The following is a 24,865-nucleotide window of genomic DNA, read 5'->3' on the forward strand; positions in this document are numbered from 1 at the left end:
AAACCTCTTTAAGGAGATGAAAATTGTGTAAAATTTCTGTGAAACGATGGAATCAGATAAAGTTTACTCTCAGAAAATCACGCTCCAGATGAATGCTCCTTTGCGTAAGGGGGGTACACTTTTCTAAAGAAGCGGTCGCGTCGATTCAAAGATAATATATAAATCTTCATCAGAAGAGCATATGACTGACCTTTTTTTTTAAAATTTTCAAATGGAATTTTCCGAAACGAAATACTTACACCAATGAGACGAGACATTGGGGGGTACAATGTACTCATATACTTCATAACTTTGTAAGAGCGAAAACTATACTTAACCTATATATTAAGAGATTTTTGAACATAGAGATGATACTGAGACAGGAAAAGTCTGTGTTTCCTCTCAATTTTCGAAACATGGGCCTCTCCCATGGCGCAGTGGTAGCGTCATTGCCTTTTAATCAAGGGGTCCCGGGTTCGATACCCGGTGGAGGCACAAGTGGTTCGGATCCCACTTTAAACTGTAGGTCCAGTCCCGATTAGCCTTACTGTGCACAAAGTGGACTTAAAACAGCAACTCAATTTTCGAAACGAGACTGAAATAAATCTCTGCAAAATCAAAACGAGGCGATACTTGATGTCCGAGATGATCTCGTTCGAAACTCTGGTATCATATTTGAAGAAATTAGTTAAAATAATAAATTGCGAGCCTGTTCCGCCCAGTTTAATCTATTTATAATATAATTCCGTATTTCGACGGTTCACAAGATATAATCCAGAAAAAGTTAAGAAAAGTTTTGCTTTAATGACATATACGTTGTGAAACTTTGAGTGGTGACACAATGTACGTGTTGCTTATACTAAACATTTCGTGGGTCAGGACGAGATATCTCGCCTTCAATTTCACAATTCAATGCACAGAGCTTTGGATTCCACTTTAAACTGCAGATTCAGTCCCGATTAGTTCATGAAGTGAATATAAGTTTTAACAACTTCTGAGTAGACACCGAAACAAAAGAAAAGCACAAACAAGAACGAGAAGGACCTCACCACAGCAGGCCCGTAGCAAGGCAGGGGCCAGGGGGGGGGGGCTGAGCCCCCCTGGACATGCCGTCAGCCCCCCTGGCACTGCCATCAGCTCCCATTGACATTGGGTAAAACTATTTTGTGTAATTTGTTTCCAGTGAAGAGTGAGAATGTAGACAGCTCACAATTTTAAAGATAAATCCACAGAACATGAACAGCAGCTATTACATTCGCTCATCTTGTTTATGAGCAGAAGTCTAAGTAGCTGCAAATATTTTGAAGATTATCTAGACTTTGTAAGTTCTTTCATAAGGGGTCTTCTTTATCTGTACCTTCACTGTCCCTGTTGCGACCTCCCGTTTAGACAGAAATCTGTGACTTTGATGTCGTCATGCAAATTCCCTTCGCATCTGCATCAAAGGTCAACATCTGTCAAGATTTGGGAAAGAAGGAGAGTGTCATTGCTTCGGCCGGGCGTGAAATGTACTGTAGGCAATGTGATTGAATATTGTGTATTCTTTTGTGTGTGATATACATGTCTGTATCATCTGTAGTATTGAGTGTGCAGTGGTCCTCAAAGTGTGCATAGCGGCACCCTGGTGCGACGTGGCTGGGTTTTAGGGTTGACGCGAAATGTTACATTATTTTCACTGAAATGATTATATTGTTCCAAATATTTGCTCATTTAGTACTTTTTACATGTAAAATGTTTCTGAATTTGAAAACTGTGTGTATATTTTTTTTAACTAAGGCAAGCAACCTAACCACACTAATTGGGCGTTGCAAGTGCTAGATAGGCTTATATTCTGTGTAACGACCCTGCTTGGTCGCCATTTAATTATTATTAGACATTGCGTGGTCGCTATATTCTTTTTAATCGGATGAAAGAGTTAAGCGGAATGTCCCTGCGAGGCGTACGCTTTTAGTTTAAATGTAAACGTTAACGGTTCCACCTCTATGTTTAATAGCTTCACTCATTATTAGACCCTGCGTGGTCGCTATATTCTCTTTAATGTGATCAATTATTGTCATTGTTTAACGTGTTGTTTAGAATAGCAGAGTCCTGCGAGGCTCATTATTAATTGTATTGTCTGAATGCACACAGTTTTAGTTTATATTGTCACGTGCATCTAGTGATTTTCCCACTAGTGATTTCTCAATGTCAAGACCTCGATATTCCTCAGTACGAAGTTTGCAATATGTAAAAAAATGAGTTAGCAACGCGTACTTGTAGTTAAAATTTTCACCACCCATGCGCCACCGCAAGTATAAAACCCAGCGCAGCGAGGCCGGAGCTCAGTTGGCTCCCGGATGTCAACTGGCAAACATCCTGGAAAAAACCGGCCATCCAGCCAGAAGCCTAGCAGCCATCCCAGAAGGAAGGAAGGAGGAAGGAGGAAGAAAGAAGAAGAAGAGCCTAGCAGCAACCTAACTACCCGGTCTAGGTGCCAGGTTCTACCTGCCTGGCTTGTCTAGGAGCACCTAGACCTCCTTCCTAACCTGCCGCCCTTTTACAGGAGACACCGGTCGGCTTGCCGATTCCTAGCTAACGCCGGGGGTGTCGCGGCATCCTTAAATCCTTTACCCTGCGCCCGCTTGTCGGAGGTGCCGGCTGGCTTCGGCCAGTTCCTAGCTGTGGTTCGGGGTACCGCGCACATACTACTTTCTCTTACAGGGGAGCCCGTGACGTCAGCAGGGAACAGCGCCCTAAATAAAATTAGGTCCCTATACTCCCCCTGGCGCCTCACTGCGAGGAATAAATTGAATGGTCCCTTCCCCCCTTTTTGAATCCAGAAGTGGTGAATGCACGTGTATGGTAAATGTAAATGCACTTGATTGATAAAGGTTAAAGACTAGTGTGCTAACAGACTTTCTTACGATAAGTTTATAATAAACATATATATATATATATATATATATATATATATATAAAGCTGTTGTTCACGTTTTACCCAGCAAGCCCTGAGATATCTAGAATCTGTGTTCAACGACTGGTAAGAAGTTAGCATTTATGGGTAGACTTTTGCCGTCCTCCTAATTGAAGTGTTTAGAGAGTGGTGATTTTGGGTAGGTGGGACGTTGCAAAAGAATTTGCCGCCATAACCTGGGGCCCGACAGAACTGTGCAATTAAGTGAAGTCAACCGAACCGTGCATTAAAAGGACTGTCCAGTGAAAGTGAAAGTGTGGACTGTATTAAACATGGATCAGGAATTTACTGGTATGAACCTGAGAAGTAGAGGGAGGAAGACCATGGATTCAGAGTCTGGATTTGGTTGCTGTGAAGAACTGGGAGAAGAGGCAGCATATTTCCAGTGTTGCCAGTGCCAGCGCCAAATTCACTGGAGCTGTGATGGAAAGGATGTGGCTACCTTCCCTGCTGTAGGAGTTAAATGCCAGACGTGTGAATCTGCTCCGCTGACCCAGGTAGCGGAGACCGCAATACAAGAACCAAGTCCGCTGACCAATCCTCCATCAGACCATGGGTTAGTGGAATGGTTGATGAAAGATAGGGAAGATAGAAAGAAAGAGAGGCTTGAAGATGAAGAGCGCAGGAAGAAAGAGAAACAGGAAGAAGAGAAAGTGCGCAAAAGAGAAGCAGTTCAGGCTGAAAAGCTGAGTAAAAAGGAACTGTTAGAACTTAGATCCTTAATAGAGTTTCATGAAGAGAAACGAGAGCTAGAAAAACGAGAAATTGAAGAGAAAACAGAGCTAGAAAAACGAAGAAATTGAAGAGAAAAGAGAGCTAGAAAAACGGGAAATTGAAGAGAAAAGGGAAAAGGACTTTGAAACTCTCCGAGCTTTAATTGAGAGTCAAGAGGAAGTAAGAAAAAAAGAAAAAGAGGAAGAAGAAGAGAAGCGTAGGAATGAACTGCAAGCCCTCTTTGCACAGCAGAGGACTGACATAGAAGGTCTTAAGGCCGGAGTAGAAAGTATCCAAATTACTTCTCAGCAAGATATAGTAAAGGTTGAGGAAAGATTAAAAGAGGCTCTTCAGGAAAAACTAGAACCATTATCTCAGTGGCGCGGACAAGTAGAGATTACAGTAGAGTCCATTGAGAAAGCTGTCCAAAACTTGGGTGACAAGACCGAATCCATCGAGAAAGTTGTGCAGGAACAGAAGGAAGTGATGGAGTCAATGACCTCAACTCTGCGGAAGGACGTAGAGCAGGCAGCTGAAGGGAAGGTGAATTCTCTTAGGGTTGAGACAAGGAAGCTTGAAGTGTCTCTGCGAAGAGAAATACAAGATCAGACAGGAACATTTGTTCAGAGGGTAAGCGAACTTCAAGATCAGTTCCAAAGATTGAATGTTCAGCCAGAACACACTCCAGATGTTCATTCTAGCCCTTTTACTCCGGATAGAGATCTGAATCCGGATGCTACTCCTTATGAGCCGCCCAGGGTAGCTGAGAAACCTCTATTCGCTGCCAACAGAATGAAGGCTGATGGAAGAAAGAGGCCTCGATACGATGATACTTCAGATGGATCGCCACCTAGAAGGAGGCCAGATTTTAAGATGCCTAGAATGGCGGATATCGCCCACATTCCTAAATTTAAAGGCGACATTGAAGCTCAGTCAGCTGAAAAATATCTTCGGGAGCTCAACGTCAGCTTTGAACTTATGCAGGTACCCGAACATTATAGGCTAGAGTTGCTTCCTAGAGTTTTCACTGATAATGCTGAACACTGGCTGGCAGGAAATATTGATAGTTTCGTGAATTATGCTGACTTTTGCGCCAGGTTCAAAGAAGAATTCGCTTCTGAGAAGGCTAGACAACGGCAGCTAACAGCTGTGAGGAACAGGAGATATTCCAGACTTGTCCACGAAAGTATGGAGAGCTTTGCCTGGAGCGTTTATGCGGCTTATAGAAACCTGAGTGATAACTTTAATGAGGGAGAAGTACTTAATTTGATCATCGAACAACTTCCTTATAGAATGCGAAACCTTTGTTTAGCACATGCGCCCAGAACGGTAGATGACCTAACTCATTTCCTGAAGGATTTTGAAATCTATGATGAGCCAGATGCATGGATGAACAAAGATGAACCAAAGGGAAAAGAACAGAATCCCTCAAGGAACTATAAAATCCGGAACATAGAAACGAGTTCAGAAGGTAATTATCAGCGACCTCAACGTTTCACTAATGAAAGAGGAGGCAGGCGTGATTTTAGAAGAAACTCTTTCCGACCTTACCAAAACCAAAGACGTAGATCTCCTGACCCAAGAAGGATCCGTGAGGGTAGAAGTAGCCCTAGTCCTCCGAGACGACGATTTACGGGTGAGCAGAATGAGATTCGCGGACCTCCCTCTCCTAGACAAAACATTACATCGGAGCAGGAGGAGGCCGTAGAAACAGCGCGGGAGTTTCATCAAAATCGAAGGTCCCAGTCTAGCCAGACAAACTAGGACCTTGTCTAAATGCTTCGTTCCTGTTTAGGCAAGGGACTTCGTTGGAGCGGCCCAAATTAATAGATAAAGATGTCCAAGAGTTACTAGTAAATTTCCAGCTAACAGAAACTGAAGAGACCATTTTACAAAAGGAATTGAAGTCTGCAAGGGAATCCAAAATTAGATACAAATCTCCAGTGGTGCAAGCTAAATTAATGGACTTTACAGTGACCTGTGTGATTGATACTGGAAGTGAATGCTCGATCCTTAATTATTCAATCTGGACTAAGTTAGTTGATAAGATACCAGGCATACAGATCCAGAAAGTTCCAGAGGTGCGATTGGTAGATTTCTCTGAAAGTCATAAGAAGCGTGTCATCGGAAGTAGACGTGTGGGACTGGAGATCGGAATTGTGAAATATATTGTTATAGATCTTCTTTTAGTCAAGAAATTCATCGAGCAGCACGATGTAGAGATGCGATTCAGAAGAAGCTCAGTGAAGCTATTTTTCGGGAGAACTCCTGATCATGAGGAAGGGAATCCTCTGAATATTGAAGCAGTACGGTACATCCACATGGCCCAGGAAGAGGATGTTGAGATGTATAAATCCGCGGACCTACGACGGAAAGTAGAGTCAGTAGATATTTTGACTGGTTCCCAAACACAGGAGTCGAGAAGTGTGCTGGACTGTACTCTGAAGAGAATCCCTGAGAAGCTCGTGCCAGTGAAGGAAGATAAGTGTGAGATGTTGCAGTGTACCGAAACTGTTCTTTACACGCCCTATTCTGTGCCACTTTTCCTGATGGAAGTTCTGGAGAATGAACTATATCTGTGGAAGACTTGGAACATTATCCGACCATCACGGTATCTATTTGTGAGTGTATTGGTTATCAGCTGGCTAGTTACTTTGTTCTACATTCTGTGTCAGATATTACAATGTATTATTCTTGGGTCATAATCCATGTATTCATGCCTAACGAAGTCCTTCATCATTACAACTGGCCTATCAACGAAGTAGACCCGCAAATCTCCAACTGGAACCAAAAGCTATTTCTAGCCAAGTCCAAAGAGCGCACTAGAAATATGAAACGAAAATTTAAGACTAAAGGCCATGCGCTCGAGCTGCACGAAGACGACTTGGTTCTTGTTCGAAATCATAAGCTTAGTTCGAGGAAGAATAGAACAATAGCTAAGCTCTTCGAAGTGTACATGGGACCTTATTTAGCCACTGATCTTCGGAACAACACAGCAATGTTAGTTCACCCCAGGACCAGGCTATCCATCGACCGAGTCAACTTCGACAACCTTCGCCTCTACAGGTGTTCATCGGAGCGAAGAAGAGAAGTGGTAGGGGAAGAAGATGACCTAGTGACTAATGTGTAGAAGAAATAGACTCTTATTAAAGTCATATTTTCTATTGAATTTTAAATTAAAGTTTCATGAAAATGTTTCATAAATTGTAAGATTTAAATTTCTTCAAAATTTTCGCCAGAGGAAGGGGCATATGTAACGACCCTGCTTGGTCGCCATTTATTTATTATTAGACATTGCGTGGTCGCTATATTCTTTTTAATCGGATGAAAGAGTTAAGCGGAATGTCCCTGCGAGGCGTACGCTTTTAGTTTAAATGTAAACGTTAACGGTTCCACCTCTATGTTTAATAGCTTCACTCATTATTAGACCCTGCGTGGTCGCTATATTCTCTTTAATGTGATCAATTATTGTCATTGTTTAACGTGTTGTTTAGAATAGCAGAGTCCTGCGAGGCTCATTATTAATTGTATTGTCTGAATGCACACAGTTTTAGTTTATATTGTCACGTGCATCTAGTGATTTTCCCACTAGTGATTTCTCAATGTCAAGACCTCGATATTCCTCAGTACGAAGTTTGCAATATGTAAAAAAATGAGTTAGCAACGCGTACTTGTAGTTAAAATTTTCACCACCCATGCGCCACCGCAAGTATAAAACCCAGCGCAGCGAGGCCGGAGCTCAGTTGGCTCCCGGATGTCAACTGGCAAACATCCTGGAAAAAACCGGCCATCCAGCCAGAAGCCTAGCAGCCATCCCAGAAGGAAGGAAGGAGGAAGGAGGAAGAAAGAAGAAGAAGAGCCTAGCAGCAACCTAACTACCCGGTCTAGGTGCCAGGTTCTACCTGCCTGGCTTGTCTAGGAGCACCTAGACCTCCTTCCTAACCTGCCGCCCTTTTACAGGAGACACCGGTCGGCTTGCCGATTCCTAGCTAACGCCGGGGGTGTCGCGGCATCCTTAAATCCTTTACCCTGCGCCCGCTTGTCGGAGGTGCCGGCTGGCTTCGGCCAGTTCCTAGCTGTGGTTCGGGGTACCGCGCACATACTACTTTCTCTTACAGGGGAGCCCGTGACGTCAGCAGAGAACAGCGCCCTAAATAAAATTAGGTCCCTATACTCCCCCTGGCGCCTCACTGCGAGGAATAAATTGAATGGTCCCTTCCCCCCTTTTTGAATCCAGAAGTGGTGAATGCACGTGTATGGTAAATGTAAATGCACTTGAGTGATAAAGGTTAAAGACTAGTGTGCTAACAGACTTTCTTACGATAAGTTTATAATAAACATATATATATATATAAAGCTGTTGTTCACGTTTTACCCAGCAAGCCCTGAGATATCTAGAATCTGTGTTCAACGACTGGTAAGAAGTTAGCATTTATGGGTAGACTTTTGCCGTCCTCCTAATTGAAGTGTTTAGAGAGTGGTGATTTTGGGTAGGTGGGACGTTGCATCTGACTAGGGCGCCGCGGAAAAATCTTGAAACACTAGGGGCGCCGTGAGACGAAAAAGTTTGGGAACCTCTATTGTAAGGGATGATATCAGATTCAATCAGTTAACACTCCAAGAGATGGTTTAAAAGATGGTGAAAAATGTAGTATCTGTATGATATTTATAAATTTTATATAAGTTAATGACACCCCCACCACACACACACATTTTCATTTAATACTTTTAACCTTTTGTAAAATAGACTTGGTTTACAAAGCCCCCCTGATAAAACGTGAGCTTCCCCTAGAGATCAATTCTAGCTACGGGCCTGCACCAAAGAGCAGGGCCTCTCCAATTGCGCAGTGGCACCGTCGTCGCCTTGTAATCAAGGGGTCCCCGGTTCGATACCCGGTGGAGGCACATGGCACAGTAGTTCGGATCTCAATTTAAACCGTAGGTCCAGTCCAGATTAGCCTTAATGTGCATAAAGTGGACTTAAAACACGAACTCAAACTCACCACACAGCAGACGAGAGGAGGCTGTGACAATTCTCGACTCGTCTCATCTCGTTGTCATTCCTAGGTCAAATGAAAGGTTCTCCTTTCCTAGACATTAGAACAGGGTGCATTTTGTGATTTCATCAAAGGACGACAACTTACTTTACCTAAGTATTAGATATAGTACTTAGAATTGGACATTAATCGCTTAAAATCTAATTTTGATGTCGAATGCAACACAAACACAACGCCATTTGAAGTTAAACCCTAAAGCCAAACTGGAAGAAAATTACATTAGTCAAATGAATCCACGGGATAAATGAGACTCACTGCAGGTCCTATGGATTGCCAGTTGGCTTGTCAAATCCACTGTGTTATCTAGACTAGACTTCATTCAATTTCTTGCAAAATGCATGAAAGCAATGCATTGGGAGTATAAGGAATATAAGGAAAGTAAAAGTATGTTTAAAACTTCTAAATTATTTTTCTAATCAGTTAAGGTTAGGTTTAGGACATTTCACATTCGGCTGGTAGATATTGGTAGATTTTTGATTGAATTCACAAGGTTCTTGAGCAAGATGGGAATGTTTGATTGAGTGATTTGGTTTATTTTACTTCGCATTTCTGCCACTTCTGGCTAATCGCGAAGATGAGGATGAGTGATGGTATGATGAAATTGATGAAGGGACACTCACAAATAACGCCCATGCCCAGGCCGGGATTCGAACCGGGAGACCTCTGACGTCATAGCGCACTATGCTAATCCCTCCGCCACAGAGGCCGGCGAGGTGGGAATGTGTTTTGGATTTTCTTTGTAGATGCCAGTCCAGAGCTTTATATTTTGCAGAATTGTTATCTGGTTAAAATCTGTTTTTAAAATGATCATAAATACTAAGGAAAACAAAGAAATAAAAATTATTTATGCCAATTTTTAATTTAAAAAAAACAACAGGAAATTCGTGTGCTGTTCTAAAATGGAATATTTCCGATGCCTTCACATCATACTTATAGGTACTACCTTTGAAGTAGTATATATATATATATATATATATATATATATATGCGCGCGCGTGAGTGTGTATGTATATATATAATATGGGAGACTGAATTTTGTACCCCCCCCCAAATGAAAAACGTTCCTGCGCTACTGCATCAGGAACTGTTGATGTTTTCATTCAAGTCAAAAAAGTCAGGTTAATAGTGTTTTTTAATATCTCTCTCTGAGTGTGCAGTGACTATTGAAACTGGCATTTTGGGGGTAGCATTTGATGTTGGATAGCCTATTACTTCCAAATGTTTGAAAATACATATATAGTACAAATAGAATCATTATCTTTATTACCTTCATAATTAGTGATATATCACATTTCTTCTTGCGCAGCCACAAGAAGTCCCCAGTGGCCTGCACGAGACCCAGAAGAAACACGTCCAAAAGGAGGAGCGCGTACAATAATATGCAACACGCATGTCAATCTAGATGTTGGACGATTGCGTAAGCGAGCTTCCATCCATAGGTCTCGATGCTTGCCAGGTTTTTCTCTTTACCCGGGTACTAAGAAGTCACGTGAGGCTCGATGTAGTTCCAACAGTCAGAAGAGAGCACTACTGTCAGTGTTCCCAACGCCCATTATATTTCACAACGCATGGAGATATTTGAATTTATTCTAGTAGTAGGTGCCTTGAGGTTGTACGTATAACCATTGGCGTAGCAAGAGGTGGTCGAAGGGAGCGAAGGGAGCGAACACCCGGGTCCTCGCGTCCCATGAGGTTGATACGAAAAACGTAATAAGCAGAGGTGAGAAAAATAGAAAAAGGCAAAATCTTTGTGGGCAATAAAATGAAAACATTTTGTTTTCATCTGGCTCTATATTCTGGTTTAACGTTATAGTTTGAATGAATACGTCAAATCAGAGGCATAACATAGAGGCGGGCGGGAGCCTTAAGCCTAAGGGCGCCCGAAAAAGTCAGAATTATTATCTCATTTATCATGTCAACATTAACGCAAATATTGCTCGGAAATTTTTATATTTTTTATTCACATCTTGAATATAAAGCGCTTCGTCTTGGCTTTTATTCTATCTCTTGAACTTGCATACCCGATTTTAATATGTTAACAATAAAGCATCTAAAACTGCCACGGAGCAAGGTGTTGGACATTTAAATGCTTCCGTTGTTTTCAACTGAAGAAGGGCATGGGTAATATAAGTAATTCTTCCTTCCTTCCTTCAACTTCAGATGCAGCGATTGCCCTCTGTAACGGGTACAAAGATGATTTATCTTCCGAATTTCCTGATCAAGTTCTACGTTTCAGGCAAGTGCTTAAATCCGAAATCAAGTGCTTTGGAAAAGTTTCTTCTCCTTGTTAACTCAACACTAGCTTCCAGTGTTCTCCGTATCCTGTGCCGCCTTCTGTTTGTTTCTTACTCTTCAAGTAACAACCACGAAAAAAGATCATTCTCTCTCAAATTTGAAGGTAGTGTAGAATGGTATGATTCAGGACAAATTTAGCGTACTCAGTAATCTAACTTTTGAACGTAAAAGGGCAAGATCTACGTGTATTGATGTTGTGAAGTAGAATTGTCATTCACTGCCTAGAAGCCAGCTTTCTGTTGAGCAAGGTGGTTTGATCAGGTTGATTTAAATCGCTACTTATATCAAGATTTTTTTAAAAAAAATCATTTATTGAAATCACTTTAAATAAAATTACAGAATAATGCACACAAGATATTTGTAAATCTCCGAACCACTTCTTATGAAAGTACATTAATCTCGTAATCATTTAATAGTGTTTATTGAGCTGAAGGAAAGGAAAAGAAAGGAAACAAAATATATGTACTAATGAGGTGAAGCTCATACGAAAGGAAATGTAATATGTCATCTGTAAAAACACTTAAATTTCCATTGATTTAAAATTCAATATTTTTTTTAGGCCAAAATAGCATTTTCTTGTAGAATAATATACAAAATACTAATTATGTTTAACCATAAATAGTGTTATTTTCATTAAACTGTAAATAAATATGGCAGCTGATATTTTGCTAACTATAATTTAAAACACTAAAACTCGGGTACAAAGACTGCAAAAATTTTTTTAAGTTATAATTATAAAGTACATACAAAATATTTGATTTTCACTAGAAAAAAAGTTACTGAAATTATAATATAGTTTCATTAAAACACTCAACAAACATTTTAATATTAGCTTCATTATGTACAGTATCAGAAACAGAGAAAAGCATGTTCACATGTAATTTTTGATTTGCTTTAATCATTCTGTTCAAATATTTTACAGGGCAGTTTATCAGAAAAAGCCTTTCTTGTACCGTGACAAGAGAAAAACATGCACACAATTTTAAGCATGTTTCTTTTTTAAAAAATAAAAAATATCAAAAATTATTTTTAAATAAAAATTATAATTTCCATCCACTCAGCTGTTAAGAGGGGCAGGAGAGGGGATAAGTAAGTATTTGTCTTTTCTTCTTTTGAATACACAAGTGTCAAAGAAAGATAAGTTCTAATACGTGAATATTCACTGATAGGGGTTCGATTTGTATAATTATTAATGTAAGTGTAGCCACAGCCTGCCATTCTAAGTAATCACTTAAATTTCCTGAAAGAATCTGACTGCACGTGAGTAACCCAAATTTGTTTCTTGCGGACACGTACTTTACAATTTTTTTACGCTACTGCGTCAAATAATTAATACTACAAGAACATTCAGACGTAACAACAAAATGAGATTCACAATTATCATCTAAGTCCTAAAATTCAAAACTAACTGGTACAATTAATGTGCAACAAAGTCAAAATTGCTAATTAAAAAAGGTGAAATTAGCTGCATCAATTGATTACACCAAAGATTTCACACTTATCAGGCAAATGACTATCGTTTTAAGATTTGATGATGTTGAAACCGTTTGTGTCGAAGAGCTTGTAGGTAGATATTTTGGGTCCCTAGACAGAATTGTGGTTTAACGCACTCCGTTCCCCCCGCTCCATCAAGCACCGACATTTTATGTGCGTCCTTCGATATTTACTACTTAAGAAATGGTTTGTGACATTTACATTCTACAAATTTTGAAATGAGGAAACAACAAACGACTCTTTAAATAATATATAGGTTATATGTAAAGTTTTCTAGTTTGTATTTCTGATGTTAAAAAAAAGTTTATCATATGTAAGGATATTTCTGTTGTCTTAGTGCCTGAAGAACGTCTTTAAAAACGTACTATTACTACTACTTTGTTAATGAAAATTCCAGCAGTGTGTTACTGTACCTCTGACAAATGTATATTTCTCTGTCGCGTACTATTAAATATAATTTTAGTCAAAAATTTATTATTATTATTAGACTATTAGGCTCAGAGACGTCGGAATAAAGGGGGGGGGGAGCGACTTGCGACCACACTTATCATCGATGGGGGCAAGATAGTATTTTTGCCCCCCGGTCGCGTGCTAAAAGTGAGACTATCTTTTTCCAACTTATGTTTCGTTCTGAAAATATGGGGAAAAATGCATATGTTAAATGAACGCGGACTCAAGTTTTAGCTACTAGCAAGAAGTATGTGACAGAAAAATCTACGTGCAGATAAGAATCACAGCCACTTCTCCGCAAATCAAGTGTAAGGTGGAATTATCTCCCTGGGAATTCGCAGCTTCGGTTTCCAATTTTCCTTTGTATCTACCAGGTTTCGTATGTACAGGTGCGGTCGGTGTGAAAGAATAAGCCCAGCGCACCCCGTTGAGAATGGAGGGGGGGGGGGCAGATGAAGCTTGAGCCTTCTACCTTAAAAGTTCAAGGTGGAAAAAAATTCGAGACGAATGCGAGAGAACGCGGAGGTCTAGTCGGTAAAGTGTCTGAGTGCCACGTGGAGAACCAGGTTCAATTCCTGGGGTGGATGATCTAAGGAGGTCGGAATTTTTTCGGCCTTTTTCCAGCATAAAGCGGCTCCGGGGCCCACCCAGCCTCAAACGAATGGGTACCTGTGAGCAACCTTGGGGGTAAAGGCGACTGGAGCGTGCTGCGGATCAAATCACCTCCAAAATATCCGAGATCGAGAATGTGTGGGCCTTACCCCCACATTTCGTAAATCTATCTTCATGGAACGGTGCTGTATATGCACGAGTAAAAAAAACTCAAGTGAACATAAGAATAAATGGTGTTACCTCTCTGAGGTCTAAAACTAAGCCATCAACCCTGAACATGACGTTTAAAACAAACAGTAAACTTTTATGAAATCTAAATGGCCAAGAAACAAACGTTCCTTCCTTGGTTGTTCCGCCTCTACCCACAAATGTTTTCGTTATTACCTGATGTGAAGAAACCACGGAGGAGGGGCAAGATCGTATTTTTGCTTCCCTTCCCACAACAACCCTCACCCCTAGTCACTCTCTACAAACGAGACTACATCTATTTAAACTTACCTTGGTTTTCAAGAATATTTGGAAACATATTTTTGCACTAGATTTGTGAACGTGCACTCAAGTTTCCGTTAGCAGCAAGAAGCACGTGACATCGCAGTCAGAGGTCTGCAAATCAAGTATCCCCCATAGGAATTTACTGCTTCTGTTTCCATTTTTGCTTTGAAGCTCGCAGATAACGATGCGTCGCATCGGAGTAATGGAACAGATGATAGCTAACTTTAAATCTTCCGGTGCAGTTTCCGAACATGAGCTTGCTGTCAAAAAGGCCATCGACCATAGAAAACGTCTACCTTGCAAGTTCGCTAATCTCCGCTTCTCTTTCCAAATTTAGACTTGGTCAGACGACTCAGTTATTGTTCAGAGTAGAGCAACTGCAGAAGGAGTGTTTCCGCATTTACTCTGGAAATTGTAGTGACGAGTTTGGATTTCTTTCCGCACCAAACGATATAACTGTGCACATGTACAGTGGGATCCATGAGTATTACCGTGCAAATTGTCCATGGCTATTTTCATTCATTTTTCTCTTACATCCTGCGTGTTTTTAAGCGATGGATTTTTGTGTATGCTGGTGCAGATGTTGTCAACGGCTTGTTTTGAGTTTTCTTTTAATTCTTGAAGCTCTTATTGGGTCAAATAAAGTGCATGAACATGGTGATGGACAATTTTCACGGTAATACTCATGGATCCCACTGTGCGTGTAAGTAATTTGCAGAAAGTATACAGACTGCAAAGTCGCGTCGGAAGATCACTGACTGCACTTAGTCACCTGTAAGTTTTACTTCTCTCCTTAAGTTTTTTACTAATTTATATTTTCTGTTTGAAAGGGCAGAAAAAGACGAGACTAGAGACATACAAGTATCGTCTCGATACACCATCTGCCCTTTCCGGTTTCAACGCTGCAAACTTTGGAGTGTATGAACCACCTCCTTTCGTGGGAAGGGAAGATCTTTTATTCCTTGGACATTTTTATTAAAAGTTTAGTTTGTTTTAAACGTCATGTTCAGGACTGATGACTTAGTTTTAGACCTCGGAGAGAGGTAACACCATTTATTCATATGTTAGAAGGTGATTTATTTTTACGTTTGGAATAGTAATTATTTATTTTTAGGTGGGATGATCGATATTTTAGACCCATACTCGGTATTTGATACCTCGGCCCTCTCCAACCATACACTACATTTGAAAGGCTTCGTTGGAACACTTCAGCCTAGCAAATGCTCTAAAATTACTGAGAGTTTCATTTTTTAATAACAATCTCTGAATAGCAGTCTGAGATTTGGAAATATCAGTAAAAGGTGAAAGAATCATTTTTTTTCACCATCTTGCGCCATTTTTACGCCTTTTTAGAAGCAGAAATGTTTTATATTTTAAAATTTTAGAAGTATAGCGCCTACAAAACAAAATATACCATATTGCCTCAATCGTATCGACTTCCTTCGCGATTAGTCAAAAATGGCATAAAAATGAAGTAAAATAAATTAAATCCATTATTTCTTTCTAACTCTTTCATTCATTCATTCACTCTTCCTTAGTAGGCGACGATTTTGTCAAAATTATTCTACCATCTATAAAATGATGAAATGGTAAATGAGAACACGGGCAACTTTCTTTGCAACACATCGATCAGAAAGTTGCAGAAACATGGATTTTCTCAATACGTTTGCACGTGAACATCATCCCCTTTTAAAAGTAGCGCGTTTTCAGTTATGTTGGTAATCATTAAAAGAATGCCTCAATACCATCATGTAAGAGCCTCCCCGATGGCGTAGTGGTAACGTGGTCGCATTGTAATCAAAGGGTCGCGGGTTCGATTACCGGACACAGTGGCACAGTGGTTCGGATCCTACTTTAAATTGTAGGCCCAGTCCCGTTTAGCCTTCTTGTGCATAAAGTGTACTTAAAACAACAAATCAAATCAATCAATACCATCGTGCCTAACTGCATGCGAAGATCGAGTACCAGACAGAGATGGAAATTTGTAGTAATTATCGTAAGTCCTAATATTTATATAAGTTTTCTTGCATTAAGCACCGTTTAATGGAATTATAAGTAATAAAATAATCCGTAATAGAGGCATCTTGGTCTCCTCTTATCTCTTATGAGCTACTGTGGATATTCATATATTAAATAACTATATATATATATATATATATATATATATATATATATATATATATGGGGGAAGAATTTGTAAAATCTGGTTGACGGATTTGAAAACCTGCCCCCCTCCCCACTTCAAAATAAGTTCCGACGTCCCTGATTACGCTATTATTTAAATGTGATAATTTTCTGACGTTTCCTTGATAATTTTGTATCGATTCACATTGGGATTTCAAATTTAAAGAACGAATGAGGGCCTCGCATTCTAATCTCGCCCAGGGCATCGCCACTGGTATATAACGGTTAGATTTTATAACTTCTCAAATTAGTATAAGTATTATGTCAAACCGACTACCACATATTCTCCAAATTTGTTTTGAATGTCGTGTGTGTTTTTTTTTTTCATTTTATGTCACTTTTCTGGTCTTCAAATCGTAAATTTTCTCTCTGTTTCAATTTTAAGTCGTTTGTTTGTTGAAATGTGTAAATAGCGTTGCTCGCTATTTGCACCCGTATGAAGATACAAGCTAACAATTATATTTTGTATCGTGTTAATATCAATATAGTCTGGATAACTAGATAACTCGCAACAACGTGAACGAACAACGATTTGTTGAAAGAGATGACAATATCCAAAAACCTTTTGTAATGTAAATTCTGATTTCATGTTCCATTTTATGGATCATCGTGCATTAGTATTCAGGGGGGATATCTTAAGCAACAAATTCGGATATTGAATTAGCAAAGGTACACCAGAGAGAAAATCTGTTTTTCATTGATCCATTTATTTATTTGGTGTTTTAAGTTCACTTTATGCACAGTAAGGATAATTGGGACTGGACCTACAGTTTAAAGTGGGATCCGAACCACCATGTGCCTCCACCGGGTATCAAACCCGGGACTCTTTCATTACGAGGCTACGACGCTACCACTGCGCCATAGGGGACCCTCAAAAATAGTATAATGTAAAACAACCATCAGTCGCACAATGTTCCAAAACATTTACGATGGCACTATTTGCGAAACTTGCTTCGTACTCCTTTACATTTCCCAGCAGTTTCGGGGATTAGGGGGGGTGAGGGGGACAACTGATCTCCACCAATTTTCGACGAATGCCCGCGCACCGTGCTAACCTTATATACCAAGGGAAATTGAACAGTCCTTGCCACCCCCACAATTTTTGCACCTTGCCCCGCTAATTTTGGGACCCAATCGTCGCCACTGGGTGTGAGTGATACAAATGTTTTCTACCACGGAATAAATCTCTGCAATTTCAAATTAATAAACGTGATGAACATTTCAAGTGCTCCTTGAACAGTTTAGAATCTATTACTTGGCAACAGTGGCTACGTGACTTGTGTATCTGGAGACTGTGCAAAACCGAAATGACCGTTCGCTGCAGATAGACGAGATGGGTCTTGCAAGGCCTGCCATTTAGTTACCCATGTGCCCATGTGCCTTGGCGGTTTAAAACCCAGGCCTATAGTTTTACCCGTCCGCTCGCCAGCCAAACGGACCTAGTAAGAATATCTACCAGATATGCAGCGCTCTGTACGTCCCTCAAAGCACGGTAAGCAAGATCTTATGCAACGCGTGCGGTATCACCCTTACAAGCTGCAAACATATGCAATAATCTAGATCGAACCAGACTCTCTACAGCATATCCTGCGTTGATATCCTGATATCAACCGATACCACATGAAACGTCATGAGTTGATGCAACTGTAGGAATGTACTCACTTATGTGCAATATAGTTTACAGTTGTAATCTCGCAATGAACATCGACAGGGTTACAATGTTTACGAAACAAACAGTTTAATTCCTGTGAACTTTCAGTAATAAAACTTAACTTACCAGACGAATACCATCAGAAGTGTTCTTATAGCCAGGGTCTTGGTTTTAAACAGGCTGAGTACCCCGTACGTAGTTTCTTTCTTTTCAGACACCTTCTCCAGAATCTCCCTGTAATTGGAAGGCAGCTCCTTCCCGTTCGTCTTGGCTATCTCCCCAAGGACTTTCCCCGCGTCCTTCACCTTCCCTTTGGACGCCAGCCACGAGGGAGACTCTGACATGAATCTAGAAAAAAATAATTGCATGTCAATACTGAATGAAGAACAAATGAAGAAATAATACATATACCAAGTTTGTTACATATTTGCTGTTTTTGTGTCGGAAACTAACTTTTAAAACTAATTATAAAAAAATCAAAAAAATTGAAGTTTTCTCTTTCAATAAAACTCTATGGTAGCTCTCTCACACAACAACTATAATTTAACAAATTTCTTGCTCTTTCATTTTGGTTATGAAACTTCCAGAGAAAAAAATATAAAATGTAATTACCTAAAGGTTTAACTGGTTCAATCTTAATGCAATATAATTGAATTCGACTTAAGTTTGAACCCTTTCGAGGCGGATGACGAAATATTCTTCATGCATGGAAATTCCCCAAGGACGGGGCTCACTTTAAGCAAAGTATAACATGTTGGAAATTTGTTTTTAAAAAATTTGTAATATCACCATAAATTCCAATGAGGGCTAGTTATATTCAGAATTTCCAAGGCTTTCGTTCGGTAAGGTAAACATGTCGATGTGTACCCATTTTTTGAAACAACAGACAGAGGAATTTCAATTATTTTATTTAATATTTTTTTTTTCTTTTCAAAGTTTGCCTAGCTCTCATCCGGTAGCACTCATCGATCTGGGCAAACCGCCACTTGTCGCTGATTGCCCCAAGTTGCAACGTCCTGCTCGAGAAAGGGTGCCTACTACACCTACACGAGCACGTCAGCTGGATGCAAGTCCATTAACTTGGCCACGACCAATCAGTAGCACCATACGCTCTGCAAAGTTTTACCCATTATGCTAACCTTTTCTCCAGCGGTGGCATAAGACTCTATTTCACTCAGGGTTCGGGAATAAGTACACTTTCCAACGTTAGAGAAAGTTTAATGAATGTAGCTGGATACACTTATGCAACTATAAACGTTGTAAGTTTAGCACACGCCCGTGTAGGATATTATACTCACTTGGCCAATATATTGCCACACAATGGGGGGAGAATGGCTTCTGCAAACTACCGTAAACTGGGAACAGATACACTGCTGCTGCTGCTGCCCCCTGGGGTCGTATCCTTAGCTCCAACAAACTTCAGGAAGTGCAGTCCTTTACTACCGCCGACTTCTATAGCTGCAGGCTTTTACAGGGAACTGTTGGCTTTCGGGGAACAAAGGGGCATCTATTAGGGTCACCCTCACGATAACCGTAGTATTTCACTGACCTGTAATTTACCTTCTGGGCGGTTGCCTAGAAACCCCACACCACACTACCCTGGCGGGGTGCCGCAGGTTGATAGGGGGAGGAAGCCTCTCGCAACAAGCGGAGCGGGTCCTCTCACTCTAAAGTGGAGTTTTTCTCTCTCGCCAATAAGCGGAGTGGGTATCTCTCACTCGAAAGTGGAGTGGGTTCTCTTGCCAAAGGCAGAGTTCAACCTCTCTCGCTGGAAGGCGGAGTGCGGCTTTCTCGGGTGCTTGGCCTCTCGCAAGAGTGGAGTGCACCTTCCTTCCTTCCTTCTTTAAGAAGCTTGGCCTCTCGCAAGAGCGGCAAGATTCATGTAAGCAGCATGAATGAAACCCAACTTGTACTTCAAAGCTCTTAAGGTCAGTATCGGTTGAACACAGTGTAAATGACAATGAAACTAATAATATTGTGTTTTGCCTACATAATTATTCTAATAATATAACTAACAATCCAAATGTTCAGATGTTGTGGTTCTTCTTGCTACTGTCATTATTTAAATTTTCGGTCCGTAACACACTCATAGTGTTTCAATTGCTCTAATGTAATTATCACCTTATTTCATGATTCTCGCTTTAATTTCTCCGTCGCAAACTTGAAGAATGCACAGAAGTTATTCGTTCTGAATCTCTCTACATGTTCTGAAAGCTTATATCTGTTTCAGGCGATGATTTGTCAAAGTTGGTTTCAAGTTATATAAACTACGGTTTCAAGTGGGATACGAACCACTAAAATGGGCTTTCACCTTCGATTCCTTGATTACCAGGCGACAGCGTTGTCGCTAAGTCAACCGAGATGTCCAGAGTGGATGCAATTCAGACGCGAATTTGTTGCAATCATTGGAAAGTTCCACATTCTCTAAGATCCACTCGAATCCAATTTTATGTTTGAATAAGTTAATCGTATTTGCATTTTTGTTATTTAGCATAGCGTTTCTGCAACTTTTGCCTAATGGTTACTGTAAAGATGAGAGATGATAAGATGAAATTGACGAGGAGAAGAAGCTCCTGAAGAACACCCATACACAGGCCAAAACTCAAACCCGAGAAAGGGCCTCCGGATGGTGCAGTGGTAGCGTCGTCACCTTGCAATCAAGTGGTCTGGGTTCGATTCCTGGTGGAGGCACATAATGGTTCGAATACCACTTTAAAATGTAGGTCCAGTCCCGATTAGCCTTACTGTGCATAAAGTGTACTTAAAACACCAAATAAACCAATCAAACCCGAGAACTGTTGTGGGGTAGGCTATCGTTACTAGAAATGCTGTTTGAAATTGGATTCAAAGAACTGTGCAATATGCTTCTAATGGCGATCGAACCACGAATTTCTGATTACAGAGCAACAATATCACCACTATGGCATTCAAGAGGACCAAATAATTATTTAACTAAGAATATGAGTCGAGAAATCTTAATGTAAGGAAACGCCACTCTCATAATTTACGCTACATTTCCTACAATTTTACGTTTTATGACACTTTTTTCGGCAGGTAATCCCGATTTTCCCCTTCCTTTCCTCATCACCTCCGTCCCTTCTTGCCAGCTTCGTCCTTCCTTTTCGGGATCATAGAAACATACCAAGTGGCAGTGGCCGGGAATAGGGGGACGAGAGGGGAAACTGCTTCCACTTTTTGACACGTTTGCTCCCGCACTATGATAAACCTTATCTACCAAAGGAAAGTAGAAAGTAAAATGCCTTTGCCCCCCCAGTTTTGGAACTCAATCGCCGCCACTGCCAACGTTACCGACTGAGCCACCGCGGTCTCCCCTCTTATAAGGAAATAAAATCCTCAATTTGCAGCGATGAAGAGGCCTTTAACGGAACTACAGGACGTAGAAACTTGCAATTCCACATGACGTAGTTATCCCAGAAAAATGCATTATTTGTGCAGTACACTCTGCACGAAAACCGCCCGTCCTAACAAGAAGAGCGAATCTACTTTCTTTACCCAGCTAGGAGACGTAGGATCGATCAGACCAAATGTGAAACTCAACAGCACTAGAGAGTGATTGCAGGCTGAAATTCTGGTGTAGTGCGGGTTGAGTGGTTTGATACTGTTTTTAGCATGTCATTGAAACGAAGGAGTATAATTGAAACTCATTGAATTAATGATTAATTTGGTTGACTCAATATGCAGTAGCTGCCACTATTTGAGGAATGAATGCTATAAATATATACTGAGACTTGTAAGGCTAGAATTTGATTTATATGCAAAATAGACAAATAAACTCTTATTTCCCTGCCGTCTACTGAAATTAAATCTTTCAAATATATATTATGCAATAGCATTAACAAATGGATTCTTACTTCTAAATCCAACTTACTTGTACAGAAGGAAGAAAATAAGACATGGCGATGTTGTCAGGATGTGGAAAATCACCCAGTCTCTCACTGCCCAAAACACAAAGGGTATTAAGCACAATCCAAGGGTCCATCCTAAGCACTGGACGAGATTGTATAGGGCTCTGCGTTCACTGTCCGTTGTTTCCATTCCTGCAAATAAGAGGCTCACAAGAAAATCGGCTAAGAATGTTTGTTAGTCTGTGTAACATTCAGAAATTCCAAAAATATTGTTAGTTATTATTATCGTTTTTCAGTATCAAGATTTTCGTGTACTAACTATCCTATACACTGTGTGAACTAAGCTGTTTGCTTTGGGTGGGGATACCCACTCAGTCGCTTATTTGTGAGTTAATTTCTGGGGGTAGGTTTCTTGGGGGGTGCAAATTTGTATGTTACCAGTTAGTAAACTAAATACTAAACTATTGCCTTGAGGATCTAAGTACCTTCAACCTTTTAACATTGGTTCTAATATAGGTCATTAAATCTGAAAACATTTACACTAAATTTAGAAACACTTAATATAGCTATTTATGTTCTAAGACAACCCAAACTCAAACATAAGGAGAGCTATCGAACTACAACGAAAACTTGACCAAATTTCTATTACCAAGTTCATACTTAGTGTCCATATAACCTGCTTACAAGTTTCTCGTGAGCATTCTAAAGCATTTAAAATATCAACACTATCCCACGATAACGTAAATGGAAATAGCCTACTGTTGCCTCGGTAAGGTTGGTAAGTTTCAGAAAGGGTGTCTTTTAATTCGCAAAGCTATATACTTTTCGAAAGGGAAATCGTTGTTAACTGGAACATTAATGGCCATAATATTTATTCCATTTTATTTGTTACATAGTTAATCCCATTTGTTTAGGGGGTTAAAAATATCTTTGGCAGGGATAACACTAATTTTCTTTTGCCAGGAATATTCTTGTGAGGGGGGAGGGGATCCCAAGCATCCCTCCGTTAATACGCACACTGAACCTTGAACTTCTGAGAATTTGTCCAATAGAAACAACATGTTCGATCATGATCAAGTGGGTGAAAGATTATTCTTATCTTTAAAACTTTAATATAGTAAAGTGTGTGAACGTAATACAAAAGAAAATAGAATACATGATGAACTTCTTGAAAAAAAAATACTATATCAGATTAATAATTTCTTATTTCTTAGTATTTAATTTGAATGAATTGCTCTGTACAAGTCATTATTCCAGTTAGTTTGCTGATTCTACACTTAGCAATTGAGGGGCTCGGGTGTAAAACATGGTAAATGGCATTTTGGTATTTTTGTTAGTTATAAAGTAAAATGTGCCATCCTTCAATATTCGAGTGAAATTGTCATGTCATACAATTTGCATTGGACTCAGTGAAGCCTTCTGAAATTCATACAACACGAAAATAATTTAATTTATCTACAGTATACCTTCTAATAACCTTTTAATCTTAATGAAATCAGAAATGACCATAATGTAACTTACAATGTTTTACACCCGAGTCCTTCAATTGTAACTTTTACACATTCCAACACGTATTTTGGCCAATATAACTCTGATCACATGTAATTTCGAATTGTGAAAATGTAGCTGTAACGACTAGATCAGTGACTTAGATGTTTATAATTGTGATTTTAAACAATACAATTTTGATATTTGAATCAGAACAGTTACTGATCTTACCTATTGCAATTGGTATTTGATAAAGGGACAACGCTACACTGTTTCCCACTGCAAGCACTGTGGCAAACAGAGTGAAGTCGTACGTTGTAATGAGGAGCAAATACCTTCCAACTAGCATCATGGCAAGGCAAATGAAGAAGATTGGTTTTCGACCGTACCTGAAAATTGAAAACATAATTTATAGTTGCAAAGTAATAGTTGCAAATGTGTATCAAGGTAGAAGCACGATATGTTCTCGAGCAAATTATATTATTATCTAGTGCGCTTCACGCAAAATACCAAAATATAAACATCATAAAATTTATAGCTTATCTGATCTTTAACAACAGGAAATAAAATACTTCAAATAATATAAGCCAAATGAGGCAAAATAAATGCATTGCTATTTATACAAACTAAGGATTAGCATGAAATATTAAATAGAATGAGGCCTAATATTATATTTGGCCTATAATGATTACATTTTAGGTGGATGGTTTGTAGGTTAAGTGCAGAAAACGGAAGTCAACAACTAGTGCATTATCACACGAATACACATTTTTCTCACTTAATAAATTATAAATAAATCATAGTTCCACTTCGAACGTTTTTCCATTGTTCCACTTTTCGAACAATATTCCAATGATGAACGAAAGGGACAAGCTAATGTTTCAAGACAGGAAATCGGTGTAATTTGCGAATGTGGCAACGAAAAATTGAAAAGGTCTAAAAGATTTAAGGCAACAGAAATTGTCGATATATGTGATACATTAACTTCTGGGGATAACACTAGCGTCTAACAATTTTGTAATTGGACTAGTGAAGCTACATATCAGTTGACTTCATGGTAGAAAATAAATTTTATAATGCCGAAAAGTTTTGTTCAACAAACATATCAGTTGACTTCATGGTAGAAAATAAATTTTATAATACCGAAAAGTTTTGTTCAAGAAGTTTCCAAATATATAATTATTACACACTCTGTCTAACTTTACGTACATATTTTTTGAAAATTTTATGTAATTTGAACTAGGTCATAATGGTGTACACAACTCACTAGAAAACGGGAAGGCGGCAGGCAGGGATGGCTTAACCGCTGAGATTATAAAGGGCACAAATAAAAATTCACTAATGGCGAAAATGGGCAGGGAAATTATGAATGGGCTCTACCGGAAGGTGCTGTTTCCGGAAAAATGGTCGGATACCATCATTTGCCCCATCTACAAGGGTAAAGGGGGAAAAAGCAATCCTAACAATTACAGGGGGGTCTCATTACTGTCCGTACTGAGCAAAGTGTACTGCCAGATATTATATAGACGATTACAAAAATGGTGCGAAATTTTTGGTGTTCTTTCTCCTCTGCAAGCTGGATTTCGGAAAAATTTTCAGACAATAGACAATGTACTTTTATTGCAAACAT

At 39.7% G+C, this 24,865-nt stretch overlaps 1 protein-coding gene across 1 annotated transcript in view; it reads right to left on the reverse strand.

The window, feature by feature from the left end:
• The window catches only part of LOC145990481 (carcinine transporter-like), a 155,365-nt gene that overhangs the window by 79,074 nt on the left and 51,426 nt on the right, over positions 1–24,865 (reverse strand). The window contains exons 5-7 of the mRNA XM_083126175.1: positions 23,467–23,624; positions 21,771–21,939; positions 18,008–18,229 (exon numbers count right to left, since the gene is read on the reverse strand). Coding sequence (XP_082982301.1) covers positions 18,008–18,229; positions 21,771–21,939; positions 23,467–23,624 — 549 coding nt within the window. The remainder of the gene's footprint in view (positions 1–18,007; positions 18,230–21,770; positions 21,940–23,466; positions 23,625–24,865) is intronic.

The sequence above is a fragment of the Lepisma saccharinum genome, chromosome 7 (genome assembly GCF_977018435.1).
Source record: "Lepisma saccharinum chromosome 7, izLepSacc3.1, whole genome shotgun sequence".
Taxonomy (NCBI): domain Eukaryota; kingdom Metazoa; phylum Arthropoda; class Insecta; order Zygentoma; family Lepismatidae; genus Lepisma; species Lepisma saccharinum.